This window comes from Mus caroli, chromosome 14 (genome assembly GCF_900094665.2).
Source record: "Mus caroli chromosome 14, CAROLI_EIJ_v1.1, whole genome shotgun sequence".
Classification (NCBI taxonomy): Eukaryota; Metazoa; Chordata; class Mammalia; order Rodentia; family Muridae; genus Mus; species Mus caroli.
Window position 1 is genome coordinate 7,948,964 of NC_034583.1, and position 17,177 is coordinate 7,966,140.

General features: G+C 40.0%; 1 protein-coding gene across 1 annotated transcript in view; it reads left to right on the top strand.

Moving 5' to 3' along the window:
• Nek10 (NIMA related kinase 10) overlaps window positions 1-17,177 on the top strand; it is a 197,853-nt gene that overhangs the window by 117,230 nt on the left and 63,446 nt on the right. The window contains 3 exon segments of the mRNA XM_021182541.2: window positions 2,859-2,988; window positions 3,534-3,604; window positions 9,862-10,075. Coding sequence (XP_021038200.1) covers window positions 2,859-2,988; window positions 3,534-3,604; window positions 9,862-10,075 — 415 coding nt within the window.

A 17,177-nucleotide genomic window follows, 5' to 3' on the forward strand; every position in this document is an offset into this window, starting at 1 on the left:
CACTCTGTAGACCAGGCTGGCCTCGAACTCAGAAATTCGCCTGCCTCTGCCTCCCAAGTGCTGGGATTAAAAGCATGCACCACCAAGCCCGGCTGGTTTTTTGTTTTGTTTTGTTTTTTTCAACCAGCTTCATTTTAACTCTCTAATCCCTTTATAGACCAAGGAAAGCTAACTTCAATGGGAGTTAGTTCTGACAGGCTATCTCTCGACTTAGTGGCTTCATACAGTTAACTGTCCCTACCCATACATGGGGTTGGTTCCAGCTAAGACTGTGGATCAGTGTTGGCCAGCCCACTAATGCTCTGTCAGTCCATGTGTCACCTCAAGTAAGCTGCTGTGAAGGGGCCAGTGGAGTTAGATGCTCATCACCCAGGAGGCAGGCCTAGGGGCAGTTGCATGGCTGTGTTCACAGTATTTCAAGAGCTGGAAGAGAGAGCAAATACCTTGCAAGTCTTTTCCTGCATCACTTTTGCCAAAGCCAATCATGTAGCCAACCTCAGGCACCAGAACTGGAGAGTCTCCTAGCTTATAACAGAGGGCAAGCCTGGGATTTGGGAACTTTGTGGTGTCATTGAGGAAGAGGAGAGACAACACCGAGATAAATAAGCTGTGTTGCCCTTACACATATGCATTACCTTGTCTCATATTTTGAGTTCCTAGTTGAACTATGCTCTACAAAGTGAGGAATGTTATTAATAGAGCTACACTCCACTTCACACTAAAGTAAATGGAAATGCCAAATCTAAAACCTCTCTTAAATCCACGTACAGGTTGTTGAAGTTGCATGGTATTTCAAAAGAGATACCCAAGGTAGATACTACCATTTCTCACAATGGATTTAAAGGTGGTCACCCTCACACCCTACTTATAGCCAGATGGAAGAGACCACATTCTTATATTTTAAAAATTATAATCCTGCATTTTTATTCATCACAGAATAAAGGTCATCACATGACCTTCAGCAATAAGCATTTATTATTAGACACATAGGCCCATGGGTCTGCAGACTTTAGGCTATAGATTATGAGCTCTTTGGAGAAGTTCTGTACCCAGTATATTGTTTCAGGCAGACTGTGATGGGCAAAATGACTTGGGACATTTTCTGGTAGTGGACATAAGCTCATTGGGTTACTATTGCTGAGATGAAACACCATGGCCAAAAGCAACTTGAGGGAAAAGAGTTTATTTGACTTACATTTACTATTCATCACTGAAGAAAGTCAGGACAGGAACTTAGGCAGGTAGGAACCTGGAGGCAGGAGCTGATGCAGAGGCTTGTGGAGGAGAGCTGTTTACTAGACACCTTCCCATGGCTTGCTCAGTCTGCTTTCTTATAGAACACAGGACCATGACCCAGGATGGCACCACCCACAATAAGCTGTGCCTCATATCCATCAGTAATTAAAATATGCCCTGCAGACTTGTGTGCTTGTATATATTTTATGGAGACAGTTTCTTAATTGAGGTTCTCTCCTCTCAGATGACTTTAGCTAGTGTCAAGTTGACATAAAACTATCCAGCACAAACTAAACTGCTTGAGTGTTTCTGAATTTTTCTGAGGCCAACACAGTTCAGGGACATTATTTATGTGCCTATTTGTGTCCTGTAGTATGGGCAATTGAATGTAGAATCTTCCACATGCTGGGCACACATTTTACTATTGAGTCATGTCCCAAGTCTCAAAAAAACTCTTTGATATGTTTACTTGAAGCAGTAATTAAGAATTTAAGTAATTAGTTTTTAAATTTAAACATTTCACTTTTACATTTACATTTTACATTTATATGTATGCGTGTGGGAGTATTTGTAGAAGTCAGAATACAAATTGTGTTAGTCTTTCTCTTTCCACCCTATGGGTCTTGGAAATCAAACTCATAACATCATTTTTGGTGGCAGGCACCTGTACTGATTAAATCATTTCAGCTCTTGTACTTGTCAGCCCTCAAGTACAAGTGTATCTTAAATGATATTTTTATTAACTCTTTGAGAATGTCATACAATGTAATTTGAATCTATTCTTCCACTCACCTCCTCCCATAACTACATTCTCCAACCTCCTATCCCTTCCTACCCAACTCTACTTGCTTGCTCTCCCTCCCTCCCTCCCTCCCTCCCTCCCTCCCTCCTTCCTTCCTTCCTTCCTTCCTTCCTTCCTTCCTTCCTTCCTTCTTTCCTTCCTTCCTTGTCTTTCCTCATAAAGTCCAGTTTATATTGCCCAGCTATTCTTGGCAGTGATGTGGGATAGACTTATCAGGTATAATATCATTTGAGGAAACAGACTCCATCTCTCCCAGTATCTATCAAATACCAGTAGCTCCTCAGATAGTGGTGGGGTTTTGTGAGCACCTTCCCCCTTCTATGTGGGAATTTTGTCTGTCTGGAACTTGCATAGGTCTTGTGTGTACTGTCACAATTAGTGTAAGTTCATAAGTGCTTCTGCCCTCTTATGTTTGGAAACAGCTCTGTATTTAATGTCATTCACTGCCTCTGAGTCTTAGAATGTTCCTGTCCTATCTCCTGTGAAGATCCTGTGGCTTCAAGGGGTAGGGGTATAATCCATATTTCTTGTTTAGGGATGAGCACTTGACAGTCTTTTACTATCTGTAGAGTGAGTCATTGAGGGTGTCTCAATGTTAATTGCTATCTAATGCAAGGAGACACTCACTCTCCAAAAAGGGCTGAGAGAAGTAGAGATACAGTATAAAGTCCTTAGGGGTCATTTTAATGTCCATTAACTTGTTTTTTTTTTTTATATATATATATATATATCAACACCACCAACTTGAAAACTGGACTTATTCCAGTGCGAGTTTATTTTCTATTCTGTAGTATGTATTAACATTCCTTATGTATTTCAGCCCAGAGGTCCTGAAGAGTGAGCCATATGGAGAGAAGGCTGATGTCTGGGCTGCTGGCTGCATCCTTTATCAGATGGCGACTCTAAGTCCTCCCTTCTGTAGCACCAACATGCTCTCCTTGGCTACTAAAGTAGGCCACCGGGAGCAAAGGGGCATCTGTTGTGACTTACACCATTGTCATTTCAAAGCATGTACTGTTTGATTCCCTACATGACCCATTCTATATCTCCTTTCATCTAAATATCTATTATAGTGAATATATACTTCTATGTAGTTATATTTATTTATCATATAAAATTATAAAAACAGGTTTCTCATTACTGTTTCTTTGTGGTGGTGAAGATGGAGCTCAGGGCCTTCAAATGCTAGGCAAGTGCTTTTCCATTGAGCTATGTCTCCAGGGCATGCTTTAGGCCTACAAGCCACCATATTATGTCATCCCACCTATTAATTTATCATGAGCCTAAGGTTAATTTTATTTCAATTTGGAGAAAATGATTCTCTAGCCTAGAACTGTCTAATTTGCACTGATTTTCATTTGTTGAGATGTTACCATTTCTGATTAAAATTTGTGTATAAAGTTATATTATTTATTAGCAAGCCACATTGTAACCTCAGATGACTGCTCATAGACAACTTGGTCCTTTGACACTGCTACTGTTTTCTGTCTTGCAGATAGTGGAGGCTGTATATGAGCCAGTGCCAGAAGGTATCTACTCTGAAAAAGTGACAGATACCATTAGAAGGTAAATAGTCTTACAACTTACAACATAAAGCAACCGCCATGAAATACATAAGGTCTCCATGTGTATGTTCACTGCATATGAGTAACTACTTATGAAAGGCTCTCCAGGTAATCCAAATCTAGCAAGGTGTTTAAGCATCCTTAGTAATAGTGTCTCCTTGAAAACCACTGGGACATCTGAGAGGAAGTTGGGATCCTGTACAGCTATTAGGCCGATCTACAAGACATTATGTCAACATGAAAAATGTGTGTGCGAAACAAGTTAAAAGTATGAAAATCTATCTTTGTGAAATAAACAAAATATACACAAATATGGAAGAATGAGTAACAACATAAGCTCAAAAGAGCTGTGAACAATGATAAAACTGAAAATATTTTTAAATGTTAGTAATACTATATTTTATACTAAGTTCTCAAAAAATGAGAGGTTTTCCCAATTAATATAGCCAGAGTTTAATAAAGGTTATTGTCCCTCTGTACCCCCAGAGCAGTGTCAAGCCCCTCCTGAATTTAGGACCTTGTCCTTGAGTGCCTCACTTGGTTGATCGTGTCTGCTGCTCTCAGGTTCCAGCTACTCCTCATAACCCTTCACCTGCTGACCCTTTCTTCTTCTCTCAGACACATGCACGCTTCTCGCCCTCAGTCCCTCAGATTACAACAGAAGCACCTCAGACCAGAAAACTACTCCAACTACCCCACTGTCTTGGTGCCCTTCTGCCCGCTTAAAAACCACAGTGTCTGTAATTCTGTGATCATTAACTTTTGTTGTCAATTTGAATGGATTGGGAATCACCTCAGGGTCATACTTTCGGGTTTATCTGTGGAAGAGTTTCCAGAAATGTTAAACCGATAAGGGAAGACCTACCCTGGATATGGGCAGTACCACCATATGGGATGGGACCCCAGACTGAAGAAAGGGAGCTGAGCACAGACGTTCTCTCTCCTCACACAATGTGTGTAGTCACATCACACCTGACCTCATGCTTTTCCATCATGAGATGAGCCAAAATGAACCCCTTTTCCTTGAGTTGCTTTTGTTTGGCAATTTGATTGTGAAGCCAAGGGGGGAAAACAGAAAATTGGTACTGACAGTGGCATTGTTGCTGGGAGAAACCTGAATACATATTTACAGACCTTTGTGTGACTGCTTTCTGGAACAAAAATGGAAAAGCTTGTAGGAGTGGGCTAAAGAAGCTCCAGTGTGCTATAGGCAGAGCTCCTGGGCCACTCCCGAAGTTTCAGGAAGGAACACAAATCTTGCCAGAAACTGGACTAGAACTGCTCATGTTTCACTGCCTCATGCTCCTGCTACCGTGCTGTTCTACCATGGTGGATTGTATCCTGCCTTAAGCATGAGCATAAATAAACCCTTCCTTCATTCCTTAAGCTGCTTTTTGACAGGTATTAATATTTGGTGACAGCAATAAGAATAACTTATTGCTGATAGCAATAAAAAAATAGCTAATGCCCCTAAAATATCGTACATAAGCACACATGCTTGCTGTTATGTGCTTCATTCTCGTTCAGTAACTAGACTTGAAAGCAGACACTTGTTACCTTGGTTCTGACCTGGTTAGTAGCAGAGGTTAATACACCAGACCCCCAGTCAACACTGCGTTGGGAGGTTATGGCTGACAACTTGTTTCAATATCAAGGACATCTTGGTACTTGCACAGCACCAACAATATCTTTCTGCTCCATCAAGCTGAACTGAATCTTTTCTATTTTGGATGTTCAAAGTCCCAGAGTTCCCTAGGTGGACAAGTTTCTGCCTCTTTCTAAGATTCTGAAACTCTGGTCTCATATTGGTCCTATATGTATCACCATCCCCAGTGATTTTCCGTAGGCACACTACAGTGACCATTCTTCTGGCCCTTTGGCTACTCTTTCAGTTTTATACTAGTTAATTCTTCACCTGTTTGTATTTCTTGGCCGTCTCCATGTTTACCTAACACAGACCTAATCTTAGGAGTCTCAAATTCTACAGAACATCTTGGTCATAGCAAACCCCTGTGTACCGAATATGCTGGTCAAGTTTTCTATATCTGTTTCATCATTTGGTGGAATAGGGGTTGTCACTAAGGGTGACAAGCAGAGTGGTACATAGTGACACCATCTCTAGTAAAGCTCATGTTGGTGGGCTCATGAAGAACAGGTAAAGTGGAAGGAAAAGGGAGAAAAAAAAGATTCCATTGAATACAGAGAGCTAATGGTGATGTTGATGGTGAGATGGAATGGGTGGGGAAACATTGCTTGCACTGTGGTTGTGGGCACAGTGCTAAAAAGACTAAAACTACTTCTGTTAGCTGGAGAAGTGGACTGATTCTGGAGATAGGAGCAACTGGATTTATTCAGTTACAACTTTGAGACAAGACCAGGGGAAGAGTAAATGTCACCAGCAAGATAAAGACAGGCCATCATCATGAAATTCACCCCAGGATGAGCAATGGCTGCCTAGATGAAGCTTTAAGATGGGGCTGCAGGAGAAGGCTTCATGGTAGGTCCTGTGTTCACTTCAATTATGATGTTTCAAAGGATGAGTGGCATTTATTGGGGGTTCCAGATTAAGTGCTTTGTTGCTGTTATATCGCATTAAATGAGTATGTGGTGTTGTGGTGTGCATATATATGTGTATTTGCATGTGTGTGTGTATGCATATGGATGTATACAAACATATTTGTATACATGTGCACATATGTGCAGGTACACGTGTGTGGGCACATGTGTCTGGAGTTCAATGGTGATGCTTGATGTCCTTTTAAATCATTCTTTACTTTGTTGAGTCTGAGTCTCTCAATTGAACTCAGAGCTCATCAATTAGATAGTCCAATTGGCCAATTTGTCTTGGATATTCCCTTCTCTCTAGCTTCTAAGTGTGTCTTTTATATGGGTTCTTGGGATCCAATCTCTGGTCCTTGCCCCTTTGTTGACAAGTGCTTTATTCACTGATCCAGCCCCCAGATCAAATGTTTTTCAAGGTGTTTATCATTTAAAATATTAAGAAATGACAGTAAGTTAGACCTGGCAATTTAACCATATAGCTAACTATAAGTTAAGATTGCACGGCATATACTGTAGCAGACATTATTTTCATTTAAAATTCAAGATTCCTCATTTTCTACATTTACCCTGGGAAATTTTTAATCTCTAGAAAACTTCAAGCCAAAATCAATTGTGTGTTGAATGCAGTTGTAAGTTTAATTTGCTTTGAATTTATAGTGTTGAAAAACTAAGTTCTACAAGAATTAGAGCATAATTTCTGATTTGCCATTTTCTTAGTCTCTCGTTTTCTACCAAATATTGGTGGAAGATTTCATATATATATATAAAACCATCAGCAACTCAGCAAATTATCAGGTTCAGAGTCAGTTGCCAGCAACTAGACAGAGCCTTGGAATACAAAAAATACCTGATATAATTTAGTGATTATTTTTTTTCTTTTAGATAGAACCCTGCTATTTAAGCCAGGCTGGCCTAGGCTTATCCTCCTGTCTCAGCCTCCTGGCTGCTGACTTACAGGCCAGCAGCTGCTCTTACAGTCACTCTTAAACTCTGTGTTATTTCCAGCCACACACACCTCATTTCTCAGCACCCCAGTTTTACTTTGCGCATTATTGTCAAGCACAGCCCACAGTATTTGCATTTTTATTCACATATTTTGTTATCAAAACTTTTCTTTTTTAGGCAATCTTTTAAATTGGGAGAATTATTTAGCAGCCCTGAAGAGTCTGGAACAAAGCCAGACAGCATCTTGCTGTTTTTCCCAGGCAGTATATGGAGAAGCTGCATGGAGGCAGCCGAGTTACTCTCCTGTCTTCCTTTCTTTCCCTTTTCTTCTCCAAGGAAGAATATTTCCTTTTATGCAAACCTATTCCAAGTGTGTGAGTTTTGCTTTGTGCCTGGCTGCATAAGCTGTCTGTTGCTTTGTTTCCAAGCAGACGTGATGATTAGAGAGGCAGTTGTGAGTTCTGCTAACAATGGAGTCCTTACAGGCTTGAATTGCCTCCAACTCTGTTTCATAAAACATGACATGAAGACAGTCGAACAGTATTACTTGCAATTTTTCCATCTCATCTGACTGGAGCACAATTTTGTTGAAGAGAGCAATATTCTAGGGTTTCCCCTCTGCCCCCTAGAACATGATTTCATGCTTATTTGCTTAGGGGATCTTTGGAGAGTACCCCATGCCAATCTTTAGCATATATGTGTCTCTGAAGAAGATGTCTGAGATACTCAAGTGAGCAATGGAGCTCCATGGGAACCTTTGCCAGTGTGTTTCTGGAGGCCCATAAGTCTGTGATCAGACATCTTGATTAAGGATAGATTAAATTGTATAGACGTTAGGCTGTGTTGACCCATTCATGGATTCATTTGGTCATTCACCAAATAGTTCTCAGGAGCCAGGTTGCATCTTAAATGCTATTCAATGTCTTCGTGAAGGGGCACTGTGGGCCTGAGTACCAGAGGCTTTCCACAAAGATCTCTGACTAGGCTTGGTGCAAGGGTTCTAGCGAAGGGAAGTGAGTGCTGGCAGGGAGGGGAAATCCCTCCACCTCTGTCATGCAGTAATTCCATGCTGCCCTGCACTGAGTCCTGTCTGGCTGGGCCTATGAGAAGCCAACTAGCCAGTGAGGAGTGCTGCAGAGCCTCAGGTGGCACTTTGGGAGAGCAGATCTTTCCCCAAGTGTTACAGCTCTTAGGACAAAAGGCTCAGAAAATGGAGCAGTTCTCCCACACCTTTTATTCGCTGGGTAGGATTTATATACAGTTTGGGAGATGATTCAGTGTTTGACAGCAGGTATTTCTCATTGGCTTGGACAGAGAGTTTGGGGAAACCTTATTTGCATGTGGGAGGGCTTGGTGCAGCTACTATGAGTTTGATGCCCATACCTCTCTGCAGGGGAGCTGTAGCTACTCCGACCTGAGCCAGGTGCACAGGAGGCATGGCTGAACTCCTTCTGTCCCATGCAGGTGAAAATCACCACCCACCAGGGCTCTGGGATTCCAGACCTATGCTCAACTGGGGACGAGGCTGTCTGTGCACAGCCCATCACTCCACAGGGCACAGCCTTCTCTCAAGAAGTTGGCAGTGATGAATTAAAACATTACAATCCCATCGTGCAATAGTTTATAAACTGAAATGCAAACAGTGCAGTGATCTTGCCAGTTGACTCCATGGCTGTATTAATCGCTTTCTGACAGTAGCTAGATGAAATGTGAATGGCAGTCACTTCACCATTCCTGATAATATTCTCTGCCTCCAAGACCACAGAAACATTAGCATTCAATGTGTCAAGTTACTTAAGCAAAAGTTCTTAAGAAAAAATGAGGACATATTCCAATCAAGATAACAGTGTATCCCTACTTAAGTTATCTCTGTGCCCCTGAAATTTTATTATCAGAAGTAAAACACAGAATATTAGTATAAGATCCTCATGAACAAGACCAAGTGAAATGAAATTAATCAGGCAGAATGAGTGCAAACACCTCTGCTGACCTTGAAAGGAATGAGAAAGCTCATAGTTGTAAGAAAGGTCGAAATGCTCCCTGCTTTATATTTAATCAGCTTTTGCACATCAGCTTTTCATCTTTAGCTCAGATCCTTGCAGTTTGTGAACCGTTCTTTTATACACCAAGATAAGCTATAATCTTAAAAAAATTAAAATTATTTTTAAATGACCCCCCTCCCCTTTCAAAGATACTGCATCCTGGATTGGCCTTAAGCTCATGATCTTCCTGACTCAGACTCCCGAGTGGTGGGAGTTTACTTTTAACTATAGAAATATCTCACACCTCTAAGTCACTGGATTTTATATTTGTCTGTGTTTTGTAAGACCCTCTACCCTGTGTTAATGTTGACTGAATATAGCTGGAAAAGGTACAAAAAGCTGTGACCTCCCAGAAACTTTCTTCCCTTAACTTGTATCAAGGGGGCCCTGTTTGTTTTATTGATTAGTGAGCAGGCTGTAATTTTGGAAGGCAGTCAAGCATGCAGGAGAATATGACTCCTTCTTTCACCTGGAGATGAGACCTTGGATTCAAGACCTGCCTACAACCCTGGGCTATGAGCTCAAGTTCAAAGCCCCCTTTCCCCAGAATTCAGATATCTTTTGATTAGTGATGGATTCAGAGCTATGTCTGATGCTTGTTTTGTCCCAGCTGCTCTTGGGTGCAGATTCCATGCACTGAACTTGACCTCTCTCAATCCCAATGGTATCACTTCGATGACTTTTGTTACAATACTTTGTCTTTTCTTAGGTGCCTCACTCCTGATGCGGAAGCCCGTCCAGATATTGTAGAAGTTAGTTCCATGATATCAGATGTCATGATGAAGTATTTAGACAGATTATCCACATCCCAGCTAGCCTTGGAGAGGAAACTGGAAAGGGAGCGGAGGCGCACACAGAGATACTTTATGGAAGCCAACAGAAATGCTGTCACATGTCACCATGAGCTGGCTCTTCTGTCCCAGGTAACTAGAAATCTCTTGATCCTACATGAGGCCTTCTCATAGTCTATCTGAAGTTTTTCATTTTTGTCGTAAGAAAGACGTGCCCATAGTAAGGAAAATAGTCAAAATCTGAAGTGTTTAATCATTATATAGCTACATATTTGTATCCATTGTTATTTTCTATAAATCAGGAAGTGCTCTTAGACAGTGCTTATGTTAACATATGGTCTGTATGTATAGCACCTAGTGCTCAGATATATTGATTTTCCTTAGTCATCTTGTTGCACTTTAGGATAAACAGGTAAGTTTATTCAGAGAAGAAAGTAATATTTGCCTTTCAATTTTTTCTTTCTGGTCTGTGTAACCTCTCTGTCTGCTGCTGGTGTAATGACCTTGTTGCAAAGTCTCAAATCTGAATACTTTTGAGTTTTCTTTCCAGTTTTTCTTTGACCTGTAGAATATTTTGGTATCTAGTGTATCCCTGAGCAAAGTTTAAGGACCCTGGAGCTTGTGCCTGGGCATGTGGTGGCTGGCAATGCTTTTGATCTGCCTGACTTTCCTTTCCTGGAGCTTGGTAGTCCACTTACTGCTGTGGATACCCCTCAGCAGCTACTCAGAAATGCTTCTCCTGTACCAAGGGTGGGACAGCAGGCCACAGGACCACAGGACTCATTCTTGGTCATTATATCTGGTCATTGAGTCCTTCCCACTGTCCTTAAACTTTGGTGTCTGTGAGGGAATGAGGCAAGAAGTCAATCTCAAAGAAGAGACAGTTCTGACTTCTTCAGTAACAGCATTTCAAAGGTGTTCTAGAGGGAAGGAAAGCATTGCTGTGGTGTGAGCTTGTCCCAATGGCTGTGATGTGAGCTTGTCCCCAAGGCTGTGGAGTGAGCTTGTCCTCATTGTGTGGTGTGAGCTTGTGCTGACTCACCCATCTTGAAGTTGAGGACTTCATGTTTTTGGTTTTGGGGGAAGACTCCTCATTACTTTTAACTGCTGAGCTCAGCTATGACTCCAGGCTGATATACAATGGCTTTCTGATGTTAGGACAGGGTGACCTGGAACTGTGGCTCTCATTGCTGTTGAGCACCATGTTGGGGAGCAAGGGTCACCTTCTTTTTCCCTGTTATTTTCCACCGGACTTCATAAGATCAGGCAGCAGTATGACACACTCTCTGATGCACATTACATACCTTTAGTTGATTAAGATACAGGAGATTTAGCTGTTTCTTCCTTAATGAGACTATACAGCTTGGCATTAAATTCTGGGATGCACAGCTCTTAGCCAGTTTATAGTTGGATATGAAAGGGTCATTTTTTTTATTAGATTAACATGGGAATGGGAAAAATTTGCTTAACACTGAATAATAGAAACCCTCTTCTCTTTAGCAAAGCACCTAGAGAAGGACCATTTTGTATATTTATTTTCAGTTCTAAGCTATAAAAATATACCTGTAAAAAATCTCAAACATATCTGTTCCATATCCTTCCCGCTCCAGCCTCTCTCAGATCACTTTAACAAATCCCAGACGCACACAACTGTACACATCGGTGTATTCTTATGTGTTTGGAGATCAGGTTCAGCTGGAGACATCAGACTCTCAGACCATGTCCAGAAAAATGGGGCACTCTGTGGACTTCAAGGAGGGGTTTGAAGAAGTATTTACCAACTTTGGAGAATATTGGGGTCAAAAATCTACAGTGTAACTTCAAAAGTCAAATACAAGTTTTTGAAGGATTTGCTTTACTTCCATATGATTATGTCAGAAATTCTTTAGTTGTAAGCATGCATTTTTGAAGACTTTACATCTTGAGTGGTCTGTGGATCTATGGCATAAGAATTATATCTAAAATTACTGACCTAAGTGACCTTCAATAAGGCAGTGCTTTGCTTTGCTTTCCTTTGCTTTCCTTTCCATTTCTTCTCTTTGCTACTTTTTTTTTCTTGTTAAAAGATTTATTTATTTATTTATTTATTTATTTATTTATTTATTTATTCATTCATTTTGTGTTGAATTAAAGTCCTAGCTAGCATTCTTCCCATCCTCCCAAAGCCAGTCTTCCCTTTACAGGAAGCAATAATGCCTTAATCTGGTCCTGATGTTTTAAAGCAAAAATGGGAAAACCAATCCTCATTTGATGAACTCTACTTTTAAAGACTCTTTTTAAAATATTGTTATTAGATAGTTTCTTTGTTTACATTTCAAAAGTTATCCTCTTTCCTGGTATCCCCTCCGAAAACCCTCTATCCCCCTCCCTCCACCTGTTTACCAACCCACCTACTCTGGCTTCCTGGTCCTGGCATTCCCCTACACTAGGGCATCGAGTGTTCATGAGACCAAGGGCCTCTTCTCCCATTGATGATCAACAAGGCCATCCTCTGCTACATGTTCGGCTGGAGCCATTGGTCACTCCATGTGTACTTATTGGTTGGTAGTTTAGTCCCTGGGTGCTCTGGGGATACTGGCTGGTTCATATTGTTGTTCCTCCTATGGGGCTGCAAACCTCTTCAGCTCCTTGAGTCCTTTCTCTAGATCCTCAGTACAATCGTTGTCTGAGACCATCTACCTCTGAATTTGTCAGGCACTGGTAGAGCCTCTCAGGTGACAGCTATATCAAGCTCCTGTCAGCAAGCACTTGTTGGCATCCATAATAGTGTCTGGGTTTGGTAACTGTATATGGGATGGATCCCCAGGTGGGGAAGTGTCTCTGGATGGCCTTTCCATCAGTCTCTGCTCCACACTGTGTATCTCCTCCCATGGGTATTTTGTTCCCACTTCTAAGAAGGACTGAACTATTTACACTTTGGTCTTCCTTCTTTTTGAGCTTCATGTGGTCTGTGAATTGCATCTTGGGTATTCTGAACTTCTGGGCTACTATCCACTTATCAGTGAGTGCATACCACAATGTGTTCTTTTGTGATTGGGTTACCTCACTCAGAATATTTTCTAGTTCCAACCATTTGCCTAAGAATTTCATAAATTCGTTGTTTTTAATAGCTGAGTAGTACCACATTGTATAAATGTACCACATTTTTTATAGCCATTCCTCTGTTGAATGACATCTGGGTTTTTTTCCAGCTATTACAAATAAGGCTGCTATGAAAATAGTAGAGCATGTGCACTTGTTATATGTTGGAAAGTCGTCTGGGTATATGCGCTATTATATACTCAGGAGTGGTATAGCTGGGTGCTCAGGTAATACTATGTCCCATTTTCTGAGGAACCACTAGACTGATTTCCAGCTTGCAACACCACCAGCAATGGAGGAGTGTTCCTCTTTCTCCACATCCTTGACAGCATCTGCTGTTTTTGATCTTAGCCATTCTGACTGGTGTGAGGTGGGGGTCTCAGGGTTGTTCTGATTAGCATTTCCCTGCTAAGTAAGGATGTTGAACATTTCTTTAGATGCTTCTCAGCCATTTTGTATTCCTCAGTTGAGAGTTCTTTGTTATCTCTGTACCCCATGTTTTAATAGGGTTATTTGGTTCTCTGGAGTCTAACTTATTGAGTTCTTTGTATATATTGTATATTAGCCCTTTATCATATGTAGGGTTTGTAAAGATCTTTTTCCAATCTGTTGGTTGCTGTTTTGTCCTATTCACAGTATCCTTTGCCTCTTGCAATTTTATGAGGCCCCATTTGTCAGTTGTTGATCTTAAAGCATAGGCCATTGGTATTCTGTTCAGGAAGTTTCCCCCTGTGCCCATATGTTTGAGGCTCTTCCCTGCTTTCTTCTCTATATGGTTCAGTGTCTCTGGTTTTAGGTGGAGATCCTTGATCCACTTGGATTTGAGCTTTGTAGAAGGAGATAAGAATAAATCCATTTGTATTCTTCTACCTGCTGACCTCCAGTTGAACCAGCACCATTTGTTGAAAATGTAGTCTTTTTTCCCATTCAACTGTTTTAGCTCCTTTGTCAAATATCAAGTGACCATAGGTGTGTGGGTTCATTTCTGGGCCTTCAATTCTATTCCATTGATCTACCTGCCTGTCACTGTACCAATACCATGTGGTTTTTATCACAATTGCTCTGTAGTAAACTTGAGGTCAGAAATCGTGATTCTGCCAGAAGTTATTTTATTTATTTGAGAATAGTTTTCACTATCCTGGGTGTTTTATTATTCCAAATGAATTTGAAAATTGCTCTTTCTAACTCTATGAAGAATTGAGTTGGAATTTTGATGAAGATAGCATTAAATCTATAAATTGCTTTCAGCCAGATGGCCCTTTTTACTATATTAATCTTGCCAATGCATTAGCATGGGAGATTTTTCCATCTTCTGAGATCTCCTTCATTTTTTTCTTCAGAGACTTGAAGTTCTTATCGTACATATCTTTCACTTGCTTAGTAAGAGTCACAGCAAGGTATTTTATATTATTCATGACTATAGTGAAGGGTATTGTTTCCCTAATTTCATTCTCATCCTTTTTATCCTTTGTGTAGAGGAGGTCAATAATTTATTTGAATTAATTTTATATCCAGCCACTTTGCTGAAGTTGTTTATCAGCTGAAGGTGTTCTCTGGTGGACTTTTGGGGGTCACTTATGTATAATTATTATATCATCTGCAAATAGCAGTTTTTTTGACTTTTTCGTTTTCAATTTGTATCCCTTTGACCTCCTTTTGTTGTCTAATTGCTCTGGCTAGGACTTTGAGTACTATATTGAATAGATAGGGAGAGAGAAGGCAGCCTTGTCTAGTCCCTGATTTTAGTGAGATTGCTTCAAGTTTCTCTATTTAGTTTGATGTTGGCTACTGGTTGGCTTTACATTGCTTTTACTATGTTTAGGTATGGGCCTGGAATTTGTGATCTTTTCAAGACTTTTAACATGAGATGTTCAATTTTGTCAAATGCTTTTCAGCTTCTAATATAAGGTTCATGTGGTGTTTCTTTTGAGTTTATTTAAATAGTGGGTTACATTGATGGATATCCATATATTGAACCATCCATGCATCACTGGAATGGAGCCTACTTGATCATGATGGATGATCAGTTTTCTGTTTTTGCATTCAGTTTTTTTCAGAAATTTATTGAGTGTTTTTGCATTGATATTCATAAAAGAAATTGGTCTGAAGTACTCTTTCATCATTGGGTCTTTGTGTGGATTGGTATCAGCGTTCTTGTGGCTTCATAGAATGAATGGGTAGTATTCCTTCTGGGGCTCTTTTTGTGGAATAGTTTGAAGAGTATTGGTCTTAAGTCTTCTTTGAAGGCCTGATAGAACTCTGCACTAAACCCATCTGGTCCTGTTATTGTTGTTGTTGTTTGGTTGGGAGACTAATAATGCCTGTTTCTATTTCTTTAGGGGTTATGGGACTGTTTAGATCAATAGATCTGATCCTGATTTAATTTTGGTACCTGGTATCTGTTCAGAAAATTGTCCATTTCATCCAGATTTTAGTAGGATCTGATGGTTTTTAAAATTTCCTCAGTTTACATTGTTGTATCTCCCTTTTCATTCCTGATTTTCTTGATTTGGATACTGTCTCTGTGCCCTCTGGTTAGTCTGGCTAAGGGTCTACCTATCTTCTTGATTTTCTTGAAGAACCAGCTCCTGGTTTTGTTTATTCTTTGTATAGTTTTTTGTTTCAACTTGGTTGATTTCAGCCCTGAGTTTGATTATTTCCTGCTCTCTACTCCTCTTAGTTGTATTTGCTTCCTTGTGTTCTAGAGCTTATAGGTGTGCTGTAAAGCTGCTAGTGTGTGCTCTCTCTAGTTTCTTTTTGAAGGCACTCAGTGCTATGAGTTTTCTTCTTAGGAATGCTTTCATTGTGTCCCATAAGTTTGGGTATGTTGTGGCTTTATTTTTATTAGTCTCTAAAAAACCTTTAATTTCTTTCTTTATTTCTTCATTGACCACGTTTCATTGAGTAGAGCGTTGTTCCACTTTCATGTGTATGTATGTGGGCTTTCTATTGTTTATGTCGTTATTGAAGACCAGCCTTAGTCTGTGATGATCTGATAGGATGGGATTATTTCATTCTTCTTGTTTCTGTTTGTTGCCTAGTTTGTGACCAATTATATGGTCAATTTTGAAACAGGTACCATGAGGTGCTGAGAAGAAGGTATATTCTTTTGTTTTAGGATAAAATGTTCTCTATATATATCTGTTTAATCTATTTGTTTCATAACTTCTGTTAGTTTCACTGTGTCCCTGTTTAGTTTCTGTTTCCATGATCTGTCCATTGGTGAAAGTGGTGTGTTGAAGTCTCCCACTATTATTGTGTGAGGTTCAATGTGTGCTTTGTGCTTTAGTAAAGTTTCTTTTATGAATGTGGCTGCCCTTACATTTGGAGCATAGATATTCAGAATTGAGAGTTCTTGGTAGATCTTTCCTTTGACGAGTATGAATTGTCTTTCATTATCTTTTTTTACAACTTCAGTTTGAAAGTGAATTTTATTTGATATTAGAATGGCTACTCCAGCTTGTTTCTTGGGACCATTTCCTTGGAGAATTGTTTTCCAGCCTTTTACTCTGAGCTAATGTCTGTCTTTGTCACTGACATGCATTTCCTGTATGCAGCAAAAATGCTGGGTCCTGTGTTCGTATTCAATCTGTTAGTCTGTCTTTTTATTGGGAAATTGAGTCCATTGATATTAAGAGATATTATGGAAAAGTGATTGTTGCTTCCTGTTATTTTTTTTTTTTTATTTTTGTTGTTAGAGGTGGAATTATGTTTATGTGGTTATCTTTTTTTTTTTTTTGCTTGTTTGTTTGTTGTAAGAACATTCCTTTCCTGCTTTTTCTAGGGTGTACTTTCCCTCCTTGTACTGTAGTTTTCCATCTATTATCCGTTGTAGGGCTGGATTTGTGGAAAGATATGGTGTAAATTTGGTTTTGTCATAGAATATCTTGATCTCTCCATCTGTGGTAACTGAGAGTTTTGCTGAGTATAGTAGCCTGTGCTGGCACTTGTGGGTTGTTTTAGAGTCTTTATGATATCTGCTCAGAATCTTCTGGCTTTCATAGTCTCTGGTGAGAAGTCTGGTGTGATTCTGATAGGTCTGCCTTATATGTTATTTGACATTTTCTCCTTACTGCTCTTAATATTCTTTCTTTGTGGTATGCATTTGGTGTTTTGATTATTATGTGATGAGAGGAATTTCTTTTCTGGTCCA